Source organism: Rhinoderma darwinii, unplaced genomic scaffold (assembly GCF_050947455.1).
Source record: "Rhinoderma darwinii isolate aRhiDar2 unplaced genomic scaffold, aRhiDar2.hap1 Scaffold_2770, whole genome shotgun sequence".
NCBI classification, from domain to species: Eukaryota; Metazoa; Chordata; class Amphibia; order Anura; family Rhinodermatidae; genus Rhinoderma; species Rhinoderma darwinii.
Window position 1 is genome coordinate 7,327 of NW_027463060.1, and position 20,001 is coordinate 27,327.

At 43.8% G+C, this 20,001-nt stretch overlaps 1 protein-coding gene across 1 annotated transcript; it reads left to right on the forward strand.

Annotated features, from left to right (window-relative positions):
- The first annotated feature begins 579 nt into the window (after window positions 1-579).
- LOC142703551 (polyhomeotic-like protein 1) lies at window positions 580-19,652 on the forward strand. Its single transcript, XM_075848237.1, has 15 exons — window positions 580-761; window positions 5,750-5,877; window positions 7,675-7,785; window positions 8,684-8,761; window positions 8,883-9,035; window positions 9,683-9,841; window positions 10,097-10,421; window positions 10,648-11,204; window positions 11,292-11,424; window positions 11,571-11,758; window positions 12,164-12,275; window positions 14,129-14,234; window positions 15,426-15,585; window positions 16,637-16,862; window positions 19,254-19,652. The coding sequence occupies exons 2-15, from the start codon at window positions 5,758-5,760 to the stop codon at window positions 19,406-19,408; spliced, it is 2,583 nt and encodes an 860-aa protein (XP_075704352.1). The 5' UTR covers window positions 580-761; window positions 5,750-5,757; the 3' UTR covers window positions 19,409-19,652.
- The last annotated feature ends 349 nt before the right edge of the window (window positions 19,653-20,001 follow it).

Consider the following 20,001-nt stretch of genomic DNA (forward strand, 5'->3'; position numbering starts at 1 on the left):
TATAACTGGATTGCGGATAATTTTTGACTCACCCTCGTATATATACACACAACTTTTCAGGTTTTTTTTTCTTTTCACAATTTGGACTATTTTGTCGGGTCTATTACATAAAATCAAACTTAAAATCAATTTTAATTCCAGGTATAATAAAACAGGAAAAACACCAAAAGGGTGAATACTTTTGCAAGGCACTGTATATTAGAATTCCTGAAAATATCAGTCAATTTTGTATTCTAAATATATAGAATATCTATTCAATAGGTTTGAAGGAACTGGCACAAGAACTTGTCTCCCTATATAACCCCGTATGCTGTGCCTATCTGTGCCCACAGACGCTTGTATATTATTTACATCCCATTATACTTCCGATAACGGTAACGCTATATACATAATTTATAAATAATAATAACTGCATTCTCCCTATCCCTATATTACGCCCTCCTCCACATAACGCGGTAATGATGAGAAGAAGCGCACGCTCCTGCACTGAGCGCTCTACACACAGCCGACTCAGGAACACCGCCCCTCGGTCTCCATGACAACAAAGTAGAAGGCGAGAGAAGGCGGAGTAAGGCGAAGGGGGGTCACGTGTTCAGGAAGTCGAGTTGTCTGACGGGAAATGACGTCAGGGGCTGAGAGAAAGAACCAGACAGAGAGGGAGAAGCTGAGCCCGAACTGAGAGCGGCGGGGAGAGGTCAGAGGTCAGCGGGGTACCGCAGGGGGAAAGGTCAGGGGTCAGCGCTAGAACGGGGGCCTAACAGGTGAGGAGCGGATAGGGAAGGGCAGAAGATATTCGGGGCTACTCATACTGTGTGTATATGTGTACAGGGACACAGAGCTCCTCCCCCTCTGTCTATACACCGTATTGATGTACTGTATGTATACAGGTGGTGTGTGCACAGCTTGTACTAGTCCAGCAACAGGGGGAGGACTTCCGGTAAAGCCAATGGTGGGTGTTGTTATTGTGTTGTGTGTGGCGAGCTCTCCAGCTGTCTCCTATACTGGGACACTTATTCCTCTGTCAGCCATGGTATCATGCTATATACTGACAGTATAGACTATATACACCACGCTCTACACTGACTATATACACCATGCTCTACACTGACAGTATACACTATGTACACCACACTCTACACTGACAGTATAAACTATATACACCACGCTCTACACTGACACTATACACTATGTACACCACACTCTACACTGACAGTATACACTATGTACACCACGCTCTACACTGACAGTATACACCACGCTCTACACTGACAGTATACACTATATACACCACGCTCTACACTGACTATATACACTATATACACCACGCTCTACACTGACAGTATACACTATGTACACCACGCTCTACACTGACAGTATACACTATGTACACCACGCTCTACACTGACAGTATACACTATGTACACCACGCTCTACACTGACGGTATACACTATGTACACCACGCTCTACACTGACCGTATACACTATGTACACCACGCTCTACACTGACCGTATACACTATGTACACCACGCTCTACACTGACCGTATACACTATGTACACCACGCTCTACACTGACGGTATACACTATGTACACCACGCTCTACACTGACGGTATACACTATGTACACCACGCTCTACACTGACAGTATACACTATGTACACCACGCTCTACACTGACAGTATACACTATGTACACCACGCTCTACACTGCCGGTATACACTATGTACACCACGCTCTACACTGACAGTATACACTATGTACACCACGCTCTACACTGACAGTATACACTATATACACCACGCTCTACACTGACGGTATACACTATGTACACCACGCTCTACACTGACCGTATACACTATGTACACCACGCTCTACACTGACCGTATACACTATGTACACCACGCTCTACACTGACCGTATACACTATGTACACCACGCTCTACACTGACCGTATACACTATGTACACCACGCTCTACACTGACAGTATACACTATGTACACCACGCTCTACACTGACAGTATACACTATGTACACCACGCTCTACACTGACGGTATACACTATGTACACCACGCTCTACACTGACGGTATACACTATGTACACCACGCTCTACACTGACGGTATACACTATGTACACCACGCTCTACACTGACGGTATACACTATGTACACCACGCTCTACACTGACGGTATACACTATGTACACCACGCTCTACACTGCCGGTATACACTATGTACACCACGCTCTACACTGCCGGTATACACTATGCTCTACACTGCCGGTATACACTATGTACACCACGCTCTACACTGCCGGTATACACTATGTACACCACGCTCTACACTGACCGTATACACTATGTACACCACGCTCTACACTGACCGTATACACTATGTACCCCACGCTCTACACTGACCGTATACACTATGTACCCCACGCTCTACACTGACCGTATACACTATGTACACCACGCTCTACACTGACCGTATACACTATGTACCCCACGCTCTACACTGACCGTATACACTATGTACCCCACGCTCTACACTGACCGTATACACTATGTACACCACGCTCTACACTGACCGTATACACTATGTACACCACGCTCTACACTGACGGTATACACTATGTACACCACGCTCTACACTGCCGGTATACACTATGTACACCACGCTCTACACTGCCGGTATACACTATGTACACCACGCTCTACACTGCCGGTATACACTATGTACACCACGCTCTACACTGCCGGTATACACTATGTACACCACGCTCTACACTGCCGGTATACACTATGTACACCACGCTCTACACTGCCGGTATACACTATGTACACCACTCTCTACACTGCCGGTATACACTATGTACACCACGCTCTACACTGCCGGTATACACTATGTACACCACGCTCTACACTGCCGGTATACACTATGTACACCACGCTCTACACTGGCGGTATACACTATGTACACCACGCTCTACACTGGCGGTATACACTATGTACACCACGCTCTACACTGGCGGTATACACTATGTACACCACGCTCTACACTGGCGGTATACACTATGTACACCACGCTCTACACTGGCGGTATACACTATGTACACCACGCTCTACACTGGCGGTATACACTATGTACACCACGCTCTACACTGGCGGTATACACTATGTACACCACGCTCTACACTGGCGGTATACACTATGTACACCACGCTCTACACTGGCGGTATACACTATGTACACCATGACAGTGTACAGTTCACATTTTGAGGGATGTTACAGTACTGAGATAATAAACACTGTGATGTCACAGCACAGGGATAAGAAACGCAATTGTATCATGATATCATAGTACAGGGATTTTATATAATTACGCTTATGATGGCCTGGATTTGTTGGAAACAGTTCCTTTTGTAGGTTAAAGGGGATATTTTCCTCTTTCTATAAAGAAAGATTAATCGCAGAATAATGACCATACTTTGTGTTTCAATGATCTGCTTGCTGTCAGTGAATGGACAAATTCGTGTTTACATCAAGAGGCTGAAAACCTATACAGACTTAGTATTTCTCATATATGTGATTTCGGTACTGTTGTATCCAGTCTTTGCAATCCTCTGAACTAAATACATCAATAGCACAAATCTCACTCCTGTCATGATAGTTTGCTACAGTGTATCAGTATACGCCTATATGTACACTTTCAGGATATGCCATGGGCAAGTCCGACGTGGACTTTTAAAAGAATCCGTGGCGCAGTCAGATTTTAAAGGGCGTGGAATTACAGTTTACACTTTCATCAAATCCTGAACGTGTGAACATGGCCTAAGGGTGGATTTACACGAGCGTGTGCGTTTTGCGCACGCAAAAAACGCGGCATTTTTCGTGCGCGGAAGGCACTTAACAGCTGATTTTCGCGCAGTCGCCATCATTATGACACTCCGTTCGGATGTTTGTAAACAGAAGAGCACGTGGTGCTTTTCTGTTTACATTTTTTTACTGCTGTTGCGCGAATAACGCGTGTCCCACGGAAGTGCTTCCGTGTGGTGCGCGTGATATTCACGCACCCATTGACTTCAATGGGTGCGTGATGCACGAAAAATTCCGAAATATAGAACCTGTTGCGAGTTTTATGCAGCGGACTCACGCTGTGCAAAAATCACGGACAGTCTGCACTTCCCCATAGACTTGCATAGGTCTGTGTGACCCGCATTAAATTCACGCGGGTTGCATGGACGCAAATCAGGGTCGTGTAAATCCGCCCTTAGTATAATGTATCAGCCTGGAATCCAGAGGATTGCCTGGACTGGATACAAATGTATCCATCTCCCAGCTGAGAGCAGTTTTGAACAAGAATGTTTCTATTCACTGACAGAAAGCAGATGTCTTGAAAATAGTGAGCCAATGAGATACGCAAGGTAAATTCTAAAGTTGCATACATGTTGCAATGTTTTTCCTCTTTTTTGTTTTCGCTGCATTCCAAAAGACATAACTTTTTTATTTTTCCGTTGACGTAGCTGTATGGGGGCTTGTTTTTTGCATGATAAGTTGTATTTTTCAATAGCAATTTTTTGGGTTACATATAAGGCCGTGTTCACATCATTGTCTGTGTTCTGCTGAGGGGTTCCGTTGGCACAACGGTGACAGACGAAAACCATTAGCTAGGTTTCCGTCACCATTGATAAGGGAAACAGAAGCTGAGGTTTCCGTTTTCCTTTCCGTTGAGCGGTTAACCCGACTTTCGAGGAGAATGGGAAAAAAACATTTCAGCCATTGTTTTGTTTTTTTTTTTGCACAATAAATTGTGTAAGATTACTTTTATTCCATGGGTCAGTACAATTACGGCAAAACCAAATAAGGACAGTTTTTTGTTTGTTTTTTTTTAGCACCATTTTGAGGTAAATATAAATTATTGATTAACATTTATTAATATATATTTGGGGGAAGAGTAGAAAAAAAAAAAGCAATTCCGCCATTGCTTTTTGAGGATTTTTTTTATGATGCCATTTTAATGTTTGGTTCAAATATTGTGATAACTTTATTGTACGGGTCGTTACGATTCCGACGATACCACAAATGTGTATTTTTAAAAATACAAAATACGTGCAAAATAAAAAAATAAAACAAACTTTCATTTCTTTATGTGAATACTTTTTTTTTTGTTAACTCAAAGCTTTATTAAAAAAAAAATTTCGTCCCACTAGGGGACTTCAAATTGCCATTCTTTGATCACTGATGTAATTCTTAGTAGACCCAAGTATTATTTCTTATATTTCCAGCTGTGTGCATGTCGTCCCCTTGATAGAGAGAATATTGGGTATGTGCATAGCATGGGCATCTGAACAGATTGTAAGGTGTTTGTGCAGTTATACAAGGGGCACAGTAATAGGACAATGGGCCGCTCAGTGTTTAGCTGGGCCAGGGCAGCATCTACATAGAGTTTGTGTGGGTTTTCTTTAGTAACTCCGGTTTCCTCCCACCGAAAGCATGAAGGATTTTTTAAGCTGCGTTGTCCTCGCATTGCTCTGCTCAGTATTTCCTCTAGGAAGAATGAGACGCGCCATGTCCAGCGCTGAGCCCGATCCTTGTAATAATGCAGTAGAGTGGTCTCTTCTCGTGTCCAAATGTGCCTAATAGGTGGTATTGTCCATAGAAACATATTCGAGTCCATATGTCATTTTGCTCTTTGCGGAAAATTATACCTGGACATATCTCGTACTAAAAATGCAATATTTATTTAACAGATCAAAGAATGAACATGGAGACTGAGAGTGAACAGAACTCTTCTTCCACCAATGGGAACACAGCATCCAGCGCCAGCTCTCGCCCACAGATCTCTCAGATGTCGCTCTATGAACGCCAGGCTGTCCAGGTAAGTGTCCGATATGAACTAGTTAACCCCTGAAGGATGCAGCTATTTTGGGTCTTGAGGAGACATTAATTATTCTTGTTTTTTTATCTCTGCCATGCGAGGGCCATCACTTTTTCATTTTTCCGTTGACATAGGCGTATGGAGCTTGTTTTTTTTTTTTTTTTGTAAGATAAGTTGTATTTTTTACTGGCACCATTCTAGGGTACATATAATGTATTAAAAAACGTATTTTTTTTTGTCTTTTGGGGGATGAAAAAAATACAGTTTCGCCATATTTATTTATTTTTTTGCATTCACCGTGTAGTAGTAATGACGCAATTCCTTTTATAGTTTGGGTTCTTAATGTTGCCTCAAAACCTATTGTTTATACTTTTTTTTAAAATACTTTTTAGTCCATAATGAAATATTTTTTAAGGGAAAAAGGTTTTGTTTTCGTTTTTTTACTTTGCATTTTTTTTTATTTGCTTTTTTTTATTTTATTTTTTAGTCTCCCTAGGGGACAGGGACACGCGATAGTTTGATCACTGATATAGTACACTGCAATACTCCTATATTGCAGCGTATTATGTCTGTCGGACGGCTGCCATGGCAGTCGCGGGGGTGCAAATGGGGTGAGAGAGGGAGCCCCTTCTGTCCTTCCCCTGAAATGCTGCGTTTACTATTCACTGCATGATCTGAGGGGTAAACGGCTGGAATGTGAGTTATCCGGAGTCATACTGCTGACACTCACTGCGGGTGATGCGGATACTGCTCCTGTGCCCGCAAGATCCCCGCACCGTAAATTTGTCGCCAAGCCGTTAATAAAACAGTGCAACTTTATAGGCAGCCACCTACCCCCAGTCTGTGTAGCATTATATTGGATCTCTATAGTAATTGATTCCTGAGTGTATATATATATTTTGTTGCCTTGAAACTGCACCTCTAGATTTTTCATCAGATGACTTTCATTAAATGCTATTTTCTTATTCTCAAGCCTATCAGTCGTTGGTTTGACTTTCCTGCGTTTTCAATTTACGGAACTTCTCAGGAAATACTGATCCGTGTGTAGGTGCCTATCGCAAATATGAGCATGTTCTATGGAGTTGTCCCTTTTAAATCCCTCTCGAGCCGCGTTTGATTTCTGTCACTTATCGGTCTGTTCTTTCAGGTCATTGCATTATTACAGTTAGGCCGTATTCACACGAGCGTGTGCGTTTTGCGCTCGCAAAAAAACGCTGCGTTTTGCGTGCGCAAAAGGCACTTGACCGATCCGTGTGTCATCATATGCGTGGCTGCGTGATTTTCGCGCAGCCGCCATCATTATGACACTCTGTATGTTTGTAAACAGAAAAGCACGTGGTGCTTTTCTGTTTATATTCATACTTTGCTGTTGTGCGAATCACGCGCGTCACACGGAGGTGCCTCCGTGTGGCATGCGTGATTTTCACGCACCCATTGACTTCAATGGGTGCGTGATGCGCGAGATATGTACAATAAACGGACATGTCGTGAGTTTTACGCAGCAGACACCCGCTGCATAATAATCACGGACTGTCTGCACTGCCCCATAGACTAACATAGGTCCGTGCGAAGCGCGTGAAAATCACGCCCGTTGCACGGACGAATATCACGTTCGTCTGAATAAGCCCTTAAACCAGATGGCATTGCAGCATCCTGCCTAAGCCCCATTAACTATGTTTCTCATTCATATAATTGGGAAGAGCCAGGATATAGGCCCCTGCCACTTGACACTACTCTGTATTTATATGTGCCAGGTTCAAGGTCTACGTGTGGGCGCTAACAGTCTTTTCCCCACAGGCTCTGCAGGCTTTACACAGACAACCTAATGCAGCGCAGTACTTTCACCAGTTGATGCTGCAGCAGCAGCTGAGTAATGCACAGCTACATAGTCTCGCAGCAGTTCAGCAGGTAAGTTCTCTTCACGATGAGAATTTTTATGCTTTAGAATGTTTTCTGATTGTAGGTATATATTGAGAGAGATAGCTATATATCGATCTTTGGCTTTCCAATATTGGCGCAGCGCCTCCATATACAGGTAACATCCTGCTTGATTGTGATCAGTGTCAAGTTAACATAGCAGATTTGGGTCTTGTTAGGTCCACATGACTGACATGGTAATGGACATCGTATTGTCAGTCACATGACTATGGTGAGTTATACAGTGGGTGGCACCACAATGAGCGCTGTGTCTAAAGCAATTAAGAAAGCAGAAGTGGTTAAAAATACGCTCCTGACTTCCCGCATGGCTGTCTTGCTGTTACTTGTAACTGGGCGCACAACGTCTGGCTGAACGGTCAATTTTTCGTTGGAAAATGTGTCTCCAGATTAAAGACCCTGACTGCTCAATGCCGGAACACATCAGGACAAGCGCTTTCCTTTTGCCCTATGAGGGGGATAAGCTGATTCTCTGGGTCTGCATTTATAGGACTGCACTTCTTATAGGAGACATTAGAGAAGGACCCTGAGATATGTTGAGATTTGATCACTTGAAGTTCTAGGCCCAAAGCCTGAGGATGCACTCCTGAGGAGAGTTTCTGGTGACAGCAGTCACCACTCAAGCCAGCTAGGTGGGACCTTGACGGTATATTGCTAGGATGTAGTGGGTTATCTCACAACAGACATTAATGGCGTATTTCAAGGATAAACCATTTATGTTAGAGCGATTGCGGTCAAACCACTCTGACCCTCACACCGCTTGACATCTTCCAGAGGCCGCATACTTATCAACCGGACACGCCATGTGGCAAGAAATATTGTATCCGTTTTATATAGAATGTAGCATTAACCTTTTATTTTGCCATTACAGGCAACGATTGCTGCCACCCGCCAGGCTGCTTCCCCGAACACCATTTCCAATCAACAGACGAGCACTACGCAAGGATCGGTACGTCATAACTATTGACACATCGTCTTACGTATTCGGCAGGATTTGAAGGGCCTCTTATCCACTACAGAGCTGTGTTTTCCTGATGGAAGCGTTTTACTAATTCTCCTTATTCCCTCAGCAGGTGAATTTGTCGACCAGCTCTTCAGCTCAGCTCCTGAGTCGTGCCCAGAATGTCACTGCCCCCAGTGCTACCACACTCACTCAGTCCGTTCTGCTCAGCAACGCTGGCTCCCCACCTCTCAGCCAGTCACAGACACAAATGTACCTTCGTGTAAGTGAGATGTTCAATCCATTGCAGTCTGATGTTCCTTTTTTTTTTTTATAGTCTGTTTTGGAAAACTGTCCATTAATTAATATTTTATAAATTCCGTAACGAGGAAAACAGCCGCGTATTAACCCAACATGTAGTATTCTACACCGCACCCACTGAAATCAAAAAGTGACAGTCTACTACATTTGCACCAGGTCTCTGGTCTGGCTAATATAAGTAGCGCTCCCTGTATAACTTCATTCATTATCCCTTGTAATATATGGAAGGCCTGAGTCAGAAGATCTATCACATAGAGGGAAGGTCAGAGCCGGGGACCCTCTTTATGATGTCCATATGCTCTAATAGGGTATATGGACAGGGGTTGTCTTGATGGGACAGGACATCTGTTCCTTATCTTTACGTACATCTTATAGGTCCCCTTTCTAAATCCAAGTTTGCCTTACATATTTATAGTAACTTGTCACAACACACACAAAGCCTTGGTGTAAATGCTGCGTATTAGTGGCAGGTCACCGTGCACAGCCTGTATATTTGTTGGTGGCCTGTGCGTGCGACAGGCTGAACTGTTTGCTGATGACATCTGTATCTTATTTCCCGCAAGGTTTTCACCTTTTCTTCTTTACTAATCTTCAATCTTCTACCAGCAGCAGCCCCAGCTGGGTAACCTATTACAAGTGAACCGATCTCTTGGTCGTGGTGTCCCTCTGAACTCTCAACTCATTCTAATGCCCAATGGCTCTGTGGCTACAGTCCAGCAGGAAGTGGCATCCCCCCAGAACCAAGGCATGCATCATGACTCCGACCAGGTAAGTGTTCATATAGTTTTACGAGAACTTTTTTTTCTATATTGATGTTGTTACAGGTCAGATATAGTTATAGTAGTAGTAAGGGGATATATGTAGCACACCACCAGTCCTTTTTTAAGGAAAGAAAAAAAATTATTCATCCGACCATAATACGACCGCTTTACAGCCACAAGGCCTGGACCCCTGTGGTCCAACTGAACTGAACCTAGATCAGCATAGAGTTTGGACATTACACATTGTTGTTTTTCTACCTAGGTGCAAAACCTGGCAGTTCGAGGTCAGCAGAGTTCTCAACCCATGTCCACGGCTGCCGGGCCTATCATTGCTCATCCTGCACCTCTACAGTCCAAACCAATCACTCACCCAGTGCCCTCTTCCTCTGCACCTTCACAATTGCCACCTTCTGCTTTACCACATACTGTGAAGAGTCAGATTGGTCCGGCAGGAGGCACAGTGAGTCAGGGGAGTCAGACAGAAGCAGAGGGGAGAAAAGCAGAAGGAGAGGCTATGCAGCAAAGTGTCGGCATCAACCTAACCAGAGCTGCAACACCAGCACCCAACCAGACCCTTATAAGCTCTGGTAAGTTCACATGGGTCTCTTATCCGTATTCTTGTAAGTATTCCCCTATCCTATGTACTATCCTTTCAGAAAGTCTTGATTGAATACGTCATTCAGATTGATTTATTTTTTAAACGATGCCACTTCTTAATGTTCTCCCAAACCTTTTTATTTCCTTATCTCAATCCAACACTGATGCCATATCATATGTTTTTCTTCTTCCTTTCTTTTTGCAATTATCCATCAGCTACTTACACTCATATTCAGCCTCACTCAGTCCTACAACAGAAGCAGGTGGTATTCCAGCAGCAGATTGCCATCCACCAGCATCGTCAGTCCCAGCTCGTCCATGCCTCTGCTCACCTACAGTTGGCACAGCAGCAGCCGCAGGTCCCCTCTCAGCAAAGCCTGCAGGCAACTCCTGCACAACAGACTCTGGTTGTACAACCTATGCTGCAGACTCCTGAGGCAACTCTGCCAACTAAAGCTCCTGTGCCCATTCAACCCAAACAACCCGGCAAAGGGGTTCCACCTTTAAATCTACAAGGACACCTGGCAGCCAAACCTACCCAAAGTGCTAGAACACTTCCTATGTCCTCTCCCAACCAACCTCACATTCCTGTTCAACTCGTGGGCGCAAGACAGCAGGGTCCTGCCCAAGCTCTGGCCCTGGGAGCTCCGCAGGTACCATCACAGGGGTCTCCCTTAACACACATCACGCTGCCTCCGTCTCCTGCCCCTATGCCATCTGCTGTGTCGGGTGCTGTGCAGGAAGCCCAAGCTCCATTTTATGGAGTCCTGCAGGTGAGTCTTTGTACGATAGAAAAGTCTATGATGTTGTTTTTCTTTTTATCTTTATAACACCTTTCCTATTGGTCATTGGTTTCTTAGGGTAAGATGTCTGGAGCTGGGAAGAGGAAGACCGAGTGTGAGGAAGACAGGGAGGAATCACCAACGCTACCTGTAAAAGCATCGCCCCCAGTAGACACCCCACATACAGTGGAGGAGGGCGGCACTCCGGCTGGTGGGTGAATGGAACATCTTGCCCTGTTTTCTAGAGTCTGTACATTACCGCTCTGACATCTTTCTGTTGATTACACTCTTACTTTATTTTTATGTTTTCTGGGAATGGTTTATAATTTAACTTTTTATTTTATTTGCACTCCACAGATAAGTCTGAGGCCGCCTCTCAAGTCTCCCCGACTCTCACTGCGTCTGCTCCTCCGTGCGCACCCACCCTCTCGGTCACCTCTCGTCAGCACAGCGACTCCAAACCCCCACAAGCCATTGTGAAGCCACAGATCCTGACTCATATTATAGAGGGCTTTGTCATCCAGGAGGGAGCAGAACCCTTTCCTGTAAGCACCATTACAAATGACCACAACTAAAGTGATTCATGAGGCCCCCTCCACATGTGTCGAATTTGACATCGATTTCAATGCCAATTCCGTGCTGAAATCTGCATAAAATCCGTTGACGATCCGCATCCCAAGCATGTAAATGGGGTTTCTGCAACCCCGTTCACATGCTGCGTAAAACGTCTGCACAGATTTTTGCCCACATGCTGCTTGTTCCATGGATACCGCATGGAAAATCCGATGATTAGCCTCATTAAATGACAATGCGGCTAATCCTCGTGCAGATCGCCGACAGAAGTGCCTTAGAACGTGCAGGAATGTGTGATTTGATTTTTTTAATGTTCAAAAATCCAACACGTGTAAATGTAGCCTCATTGTTTGCTAAGTTGCTGTTTCTTCTTCAAGGTTGGCAGTCCTCAGATACCAAAGGACCCAGAAAAGTTGCCTGCGTCGCTTACAGTTTTGCTTCCGGTAGAGGGTCTGCCCCATCATCCTGCAGTAGATCAGACTGTTAGTGGTATGTCCCAATAATGGTTTTGCTCATTGTCTCTTCGTACTCCGTGTGCGTCATTTGAATGCAACTGCAATATATAATGTGCAATTTTGTAGAATGTTTCCTAAGGATTTATAAAAATGAGTGAAAATCTGAGCCGGTGTAAGAGCATTGCATGAGCATTTTGTAGAATGTGACTATCTACTTTCTTTGTATTATTCTTATCCTGGAATTGTAGGTGCTATTCACATACTAAAACATTTATTTTAGTTTGGTTAATGTTGGCACTTTGTATCCCTTCGTGCAGAACTCCTATAAAACATGTGCCATTGTGTAATACACATAGACAACCACTGACCTATTGGGGCATATGGAAGGCATAGGGAACGTTCAAATTCACTTGATTGACGTGTAATGCTGCACTTCAGCTGCTGCAGGGAAAATGTATAGCTAGATGTGACTTACGCAGATGAGAAGTCTTCATAAGACAACCACTTTTAAACTCCATTCAGCCACAAGCTTCGTGTCTTCAACCTTTTCTGCTAGAATCTTTTTATAATGTACCATATTTTTCGGACTAGGAGACGCCCCCGGGTTTTAGAAAACAGAAAATAGGAAAAAATTATTTAAAAGCAAAAAAACGATGTTAAAAAAAAAATAATTTGTTCTGTTTCACCACATCACTGAGCCATAACTTTTATATTTTTCATCGATTGAGCGGTGTGAGGGCTTATTTTTTGCGGGACGGGCTGTAGTTTTTATTGCCACCATTTTTTGGTACATACGGTTTTTTGATCACTTTTTATTTCATTTTTTTTTTAGCGCTAAGGTGACCACAAAATAAAGATTTTGGTGTTTTAAATGTAATTTTTTTTTACGCCATTCACCGTGCGAGTTAAATAATGGTATATTGTAATAGTTCAGACTCTTATGAACGCAGGGATACCGATTTTCTTCTTTTTTTTTTCTTTTTTTTTTTACTTTGCGCTTGGGGAAAAAATGGGAAAAGGATTTAAATTTTTTTAACTTTTTTAATATATATAATATATATATTATTTTTTTTTAGCTCCTGAAAATATCTTTATTTTATTTTTTTTTTTCATTTAACACATTTTATTAGTTCCCCTAGGGGACTTGAACCAGCGATCGTTAGACCGTGTAACTCGCTGAGCTATGCTGTTTCTGTAACTCCCATAGTAGTGAATGTCAGTTATGGAAGCAGCGTAGCATGCAAACTACCCTGTTTCCGTAACTACTATTCAGTTCTATGGGAGTAACTCGACATGTAATCAAGTGGCCGCGAGAGCACAAAAAGCTAGAACGGAGTTTAGGGGCCCCCATTCTAGAGATAGGTGCGGGTCTCTGGGACCCACATCTATCTGACATTTATAAATGCTGTGGTCGCCATTGACCGCAGCATTTAACTAATTAAACGGCCAGAAACAGCGCAATTGCTGTTCTTGGCCGTTAGGGCAGCATGTCAGCTGTAAAACTCAGCTAACACCTGCAGTCTATTGAACAGGCTCACCCAAATATCACACCCCCCCGCTCCATGAAGTGCCGGAACGTCATGGGTCTGGAAGGGCTTAATTAAGGAAGTGGTCAGGGGGGCCGGCGCACTTGGGTCCCTTGACTCCCGACTATAAGACGCAGGGACTTTTTAGCAAAATGTATTCTTGCTAAAAACTGAGTCTTATAGTCTGCATCTTTATGGACGGAAATTTTTCATCCCCCATCTGGTTTGTGATCTGGTATGGAGTTAGAACGGCTCCATATCTTTAAATTCTATCACCCTCCGATCGATTGTTCGTAAACTTTTTTCCATTTAACAATTGTTTGATTCTCCTCAAATGACTTTTTTTGTGTTTTTATTACAGATTCTGGTAGCACGAAACTGTTGAAGTGTGAACACTGTGGAAAGTTGGCCCCAGCAATCCGATTCCGTGGCTCAAAGAGGTTCTGCTCCGTGACCTGTGCCAAAAGGTGAATGAGAATATGAGTGTGAATACTGATGTACTGCCATGTTCACTTGTGTAGAATCATGTTCCATCTGGACAACCCCTTTTCTAATTGCAGCTCTGCAGGTAATGAGCCCTGACTGCGGTAACCCCCTGCGATTCGCTCATATTGAAGGGGGGGAGCTGTTAGCGGCCACAAACACTTTCTACAGGCTAATTACCCCCCGGCCTGAGCATGAAATCCCCTCCTCTGTGATGTTCATTTACCCTGAGGGTATGTGCACACACACTAATTACGTCCGTAATTGACGGACGTATTTCGGCCGCAAGTCCCGGACCGAACACAGTGCAGGGAGCCGGGCTCCTAGCATCATACATAAGTCCCTGCCTCGCTGCAGGACAACTGTCCCGTACTGTAATCATGTTTTCAGTACGAGACAGTTGTCTTGCAGCGAGGCAGGGACTCCTAGTGTCGTACATAACTATGATGCTAGGAGCCCGGCTCCCTGCACTGTGTTCGGTCCGGGACTTGCGGCCGAAATACGTCCGTCAATTACGGACGTAATTAGTGTGTGTGCACATACCCTAATAGAGAACATGGAATGCGTCTTTCAGTTTTCCTCATACTATTATGTGATGTTTGCAGTTTATAAAGGATTTTTGTGTGACCGGCCCCATGATATTATTTAACCTCTCATTCCCCACCATCCCTTTTATGTGAATCTGTGCTATGTTCTCATCATAAGGATCCTTAAAGTTGATAAGTGCATTTTACTGACAAAATATTTGGCTTACAAGAGCTTTATTATGCATGTAACCCTCCTACAACCCTTCTGTTGTGTATTAAAGCTGGCCATACACTAGATAGCTGTCGGCTGTACCCTCGTTCGGCCGACTGCTATTCCTCCCTCTCCCCATACACATGAACGCTCGGCCAAGCCTGTGTTCTGAACAGGGGGAAGCAGCAGCTTATCGCCCCAAAATCAAAAGGATCAGGCATGTTGAAATCCAACAGCCTGATCCTTGCCCCCTCCAAAATCTGTCATAGTCCGGACGCCACCATACACATTAGATAGTCCACCGGTCCGGCCTATGTGTATGGCCGCGTTTAGTTCAGACCAGCTATCCTAGCAGCTGGTGACTAGTCATAGATTTCCCCAGCCTGGAGTGTATTAAACAGTGTTAAGACTTAAAAACTAATATTTTTCTCTGTTAGATATAATGTCAACTGCAGCCACCAGTTACGTCTTAAAAGAAAGAAGCTAAATCCACTCCAAGAAGCCGGAGCAGTGAGAGTTCACAGACGTGGGCCACGCAGAAACAGCTCAGAGATTGCACGGGCCAAGATCCAGGGGAAGAGAATGCTGGTCACAGAGGTGCCTAGGGCCTGATTCTTTTAACATTGTAAAAAGTAATGTGGTTTTAAGTGTAAAATCTGCATCAATAGTGCGATAGCCTTGAGTTCACACTGCAATATACCTGCCTATGGGTAGTGAGGCAGAATGGACGTTCAGTCTTCCTCTGCAGTTGTATTCAGGACAGAGCTCCTCACATCGATTTTTATGTAAAGAACAAAGACCTGTGAGATGCATAAAGTGGTTTTCCAGGAGTCAAATAATGATGGCCTATCCTCTGTTCGATCGGAGGGTCAGTACCATTTACCGTGCCCATATGGACAAACTGCTGTGCCTCTGTAAACAATGAAGGGGTTGGAGCGCCACAGCCTCTTAATTCAGTTGATCAGCGGGGGTCCCATGGGTCGAACACCCACCAATCAAACATTGATGGCCCAGCTAAAGGTTGTCATTGTTTGAATTCTGGAAAACCCCTGTAGGGATATGGCTGAGGAGAGACTGCGCTTCACCTCTGCCTCCTTCCTCCGCCTAGTTCCTCCTGTAACTTCTAGAAGCCGCAATATTTTAAACTTTATACATATAAAAAAAAGTCACTGTTAACAATAACTTCCTCCTTTGGCCAAATTAACGGGGCCGTGTTTCAATTCGCTATGTCTATCGCTAGGATTTTATTTTACACTTAATATTTCCCGACCTAGCAATATGCAGAAGAAAAACTTCCTTTTAAATCCCTTTGAACCAGATTGTAAATATGAGCTTTCTTCTGCTGTGGCATTTTGACAGTTAACTATAAATGTGACCAAGAACCAGCCTGATTTTTGTGTGGTATTAGTACATTGATGTAAGTTGTTAAATGCACAATAGACTACAACAGAGTGCAAAGAAAATTTTAGCGGCTGACGCACACAAGTTTAGTGACAGATTATTTTCTTAGCTGTGTGGTTCCTATAAGGGCAGGCACTGTGCTGCACCATAGGTGCCTATGTGGAAAAAGATCCTTTAGTAGGGTGGGAGACCTATCCAGGAATTACTACAACTATTGCTGACTCCGGGATCTGTTTCTTTCTTGCAGGAGGATTCCAGCCGTGGATCGGATAATTCCAGCTATGAAGAAGCTTTCTCTCCAACATCTCCAGCACCACCGTCTTGCAGAACACCACAACGCGAAAGAGACGGGAGTACTCCAACTAGCGGACCATCAAATTCTGAGCTGCTGGGGATTAATCCGGTGTTTCTGTCAAGCAATCCCAGTCGCTGGAGTGTGGAGGAGGTGTACGAGTTTATTTCTTCTCTGCAAGGTAATGTGGACATGATGCATGCAAGAAAGATTGATGCGTGTACATTGTGAAACTGTCAGTACTTTACGTCTGGTTGCATTACAGTAGTGTTTAACACTCCATTAGGTATGTAATACCGTAACTTCTTACCAACTGCCTAATAGTAATAATATACATCAGGCTGGTTGACATAAAACTCTTCCATTGCATAAGTCTGGGGCATAAGTTTTACAGCACTTTAAACGTGCATGCCAAGCTTCAGCCTCGAATTCAGTGGGAACTGCATTTGGGGCTTACGTTTGCTTTTCACATTTAAAGGCTTTATCCAGAACTTTTTAAAATCCGCTCCAGCACGGAGGTCCTGTTCTGCGATTCTCTGGTACCGGAAGCTTCTGCAGTGGTCGCGAGCCAGTCATCAGTCTTGTGCCGCTGCAGCGATGTTCCTATGAACGACACATGACCGATGAAGGAGCTTTTGGGACCAGTTTGCCGGGAAAACGAGACCTCCGCACTGGAGCTGGCGCAGGGCACTTCAGGGAGTGAGTATCTGCAGGTTTATTATGTTATGCCATCCCCTGCCTTGCTGTAGATTTTAAAAAGTCCCACATAACCCCTATAAATACTGCAGTCGAACATATGCCTCACGCACGTGCAACTGTAGTCCTATACGGTACATCTGCCTTTTAAAGGGAATGTGTCGCTAGAAATGTTTTTTTTTTTTTAGTTAAACTGTTAGTATATAAATGATTACACATTGTTCTAATTTTTTTAAATTTTTTCCACAAGTCAGGAAATATTATAAATTAGATTCTAATTTATAACATTTCCCTGTGCTGGTCACTAGAGGGAGCAGTTCCCAAAATTGCAGCATTGACATGTGGTAAAGCAACCTCATTGCTTTATGCTGCAAAATTGGAGAAGACACACTCGCTCTAGTGTCCTCAAACAATCCCCCCTCCCTTATTCTGGCTAGTGCCAGGAGAAAGGAGGGGGCTGAATGTTCAAACCTCCTACACTGTGCTGCCATTTTTTGAGTGCATGCACAGTGTAGGAGGATTAGATACAGTGGTAATCAGACAGTATAACATGAACATACACAAACATAACTTACCTGCTCCTGCCGCTGTCGCTGCCTCTGCTCCCTCCGCTCCCTGTCCTTGCTTCTGAACATATGGACGGAAGCCGCGACCGGAAGTCGTCATCTTACTGTCCGGCCGCGGCTTCCGGTCCACGTGAAAATGGCGCTGGATGTCGCTCTGCCGAAGACCTTCCTTTTGCACTGTGTGGGAGCGGCGCATGCGCCGTTCCCACATAGATGGCTAATGCTATAGTGAATGGAACGGCTCCCGTTCGCATTCTCTATGGGGATGTATGTGCCGTATTCCATCTCTGTAGGTGTCGTTAATCGACACCTACAGAGATGAAAAAAAAAATGGCAGCCCCCATAGAGAAGTACAACACAAAAACACAAATAAATAAAATTTATTTTAATGACATACTAAAAGCAATAACATATAAAAAAATTTCCTTTAACCGTGACTTAAAAGGTTGTCCAGGATTAGAAATACTTGTATGTTTTTTTTTCGTTCCCTACACCTGTCCATAGGTTTTGTATGGCATTGCAGCGCAGCTCCATTTAGTGAATGGGTTTAAGCAGCAATTCCACCCACAACCTGTGGACCTTGTATTTAAAGGTGTAGACTATACATTTTCAGAAAAAAATAAATGTAAAAATAGAAAATGGGGATAATTGTCTGATCACTGGGAGCCTCACCAGTCGTGAGAATGGGGGTCCAGAGCCGCCCGCAGTGAGAAGGAGCTTTAATGGAGCAGTAGTTGAGCCTGCACCCTCCACTCCATTCCATGTCTATTGGACTGACCGAAACAGCTGAGCGATGTACTCAGCTGTTTACGTCATGACTGGTGGGGCCCCCAGCGATCAGACAATTATCCACAGGATAAGGGATAATAGTCTATTCTGGGAATAATCCTTTTAATTAATTCTGTTTTTGGCTTAAAAAAATTTTGGGGATAAATCTTTTGCTCCAGTTACACTGCCCATCGTTTATTATAACGTACAGAGGTTTTCTGTTTCGGCCAATGCAGCTTTGCTTATACTGTAGCTGTCTTGATTAAGCTTTGGCCTCTATAATCCATGGGTATATTTATAGCTACAGTGTCGGTGTTGTTTCTCCAGCTTACATAATAACATTAATTACCTGCCCGTGGATCAGGTCGGTCCTCTATTTATTCTCGTGATATGCAACATACGGAAACAAACTCTTTGCAACCAGATTAGATTGTCGCTCCCATTTTAAAACCTGTACTAGGAAAAAATAAACTTCATGTTGCTATCGACATCCCCTTCATTGTTAGTCCCGTTAACCTTTCATTTTCCTTTGTGGTTGACAGGATGCCAAGACTTAGCCGAAGACTTCCGGTCTCAAGAGATTGACGGGCAAGCTTTGTTACTCCTGAAAGAAGAGCATCTCATGAGTGCCCTGAACATTAAACTCGGACCTGCATTGAAAATCTGCGCCAAAATTAACCTGTTAAAGGAGACTTAACTTTTCACGCTATCCCTACAAAGCACAAAGGGGTGGAGAAAATGACTGAGGACTCCCCAGGGCAATCGCCCCCTGTTCCAAGTGAAAGAGTAGGGAAGACAGAACTTTAAAAAAAAAAAAAATATGGGACATCAGCGGTCCTTACAACTGACCACCATTTCTAAAACACTCCCCTACACTCGTGCTCCAAGCTCTTCTTCTTACCATCTCTTCATTATTACTGTAAATATATATCTATATCTTCTCCATGTCTGTATCTGTTCATTCAGGTACCGTGCCTAGGAAGGGGAAGCTAAAAGCAACGGAGGATTTTCTTTTCTGCGGGCCGAGCCTTGCGCTGATTGACGTTCTTTTGCGAATTAGACGCATGTCTACGGACAGAGGAGAATATTAAGAGGTTCGGGATTTGGTGGGGTGGGGCAGCAGACATCGATCTACACACTTGTAGCAAATCTGTAGGTGAGATACAGATAAAGGCTTTGTAAATATACTGGTCTATACAGGTACAGGGGTCTCTATATTGTCGAATCATATGCACACATTTCTACATGGACCTGAATGTATGTAATGAGATCCCCTGATTACGCTGACTG

Bases quoted from the DNA above. Each gene is read 5' to 3' on its own strand.
- LOC142703551 (XM_075848237.1), top strand. From the start codon at position 5,758: ATGAACATGGAGACTGAGAGTGAACAGAACTCTTCTTCCACCAATGGG. The intron at 11,759-12,163 runs GTAAGCACCATT...TTCTTCTTCAAG, and splicing joins AGGGAGCAGAACCCTTTCCT to GTTGGCAGTCCTCAGATACC. The intron at 14,235-15,425 runs GTGAATGAGAAT...TTTCTCTGTTAG, and splicing joins TCCGTGACCTGTGCCAAAAG to ATATAATGTCAACTGCAGCC.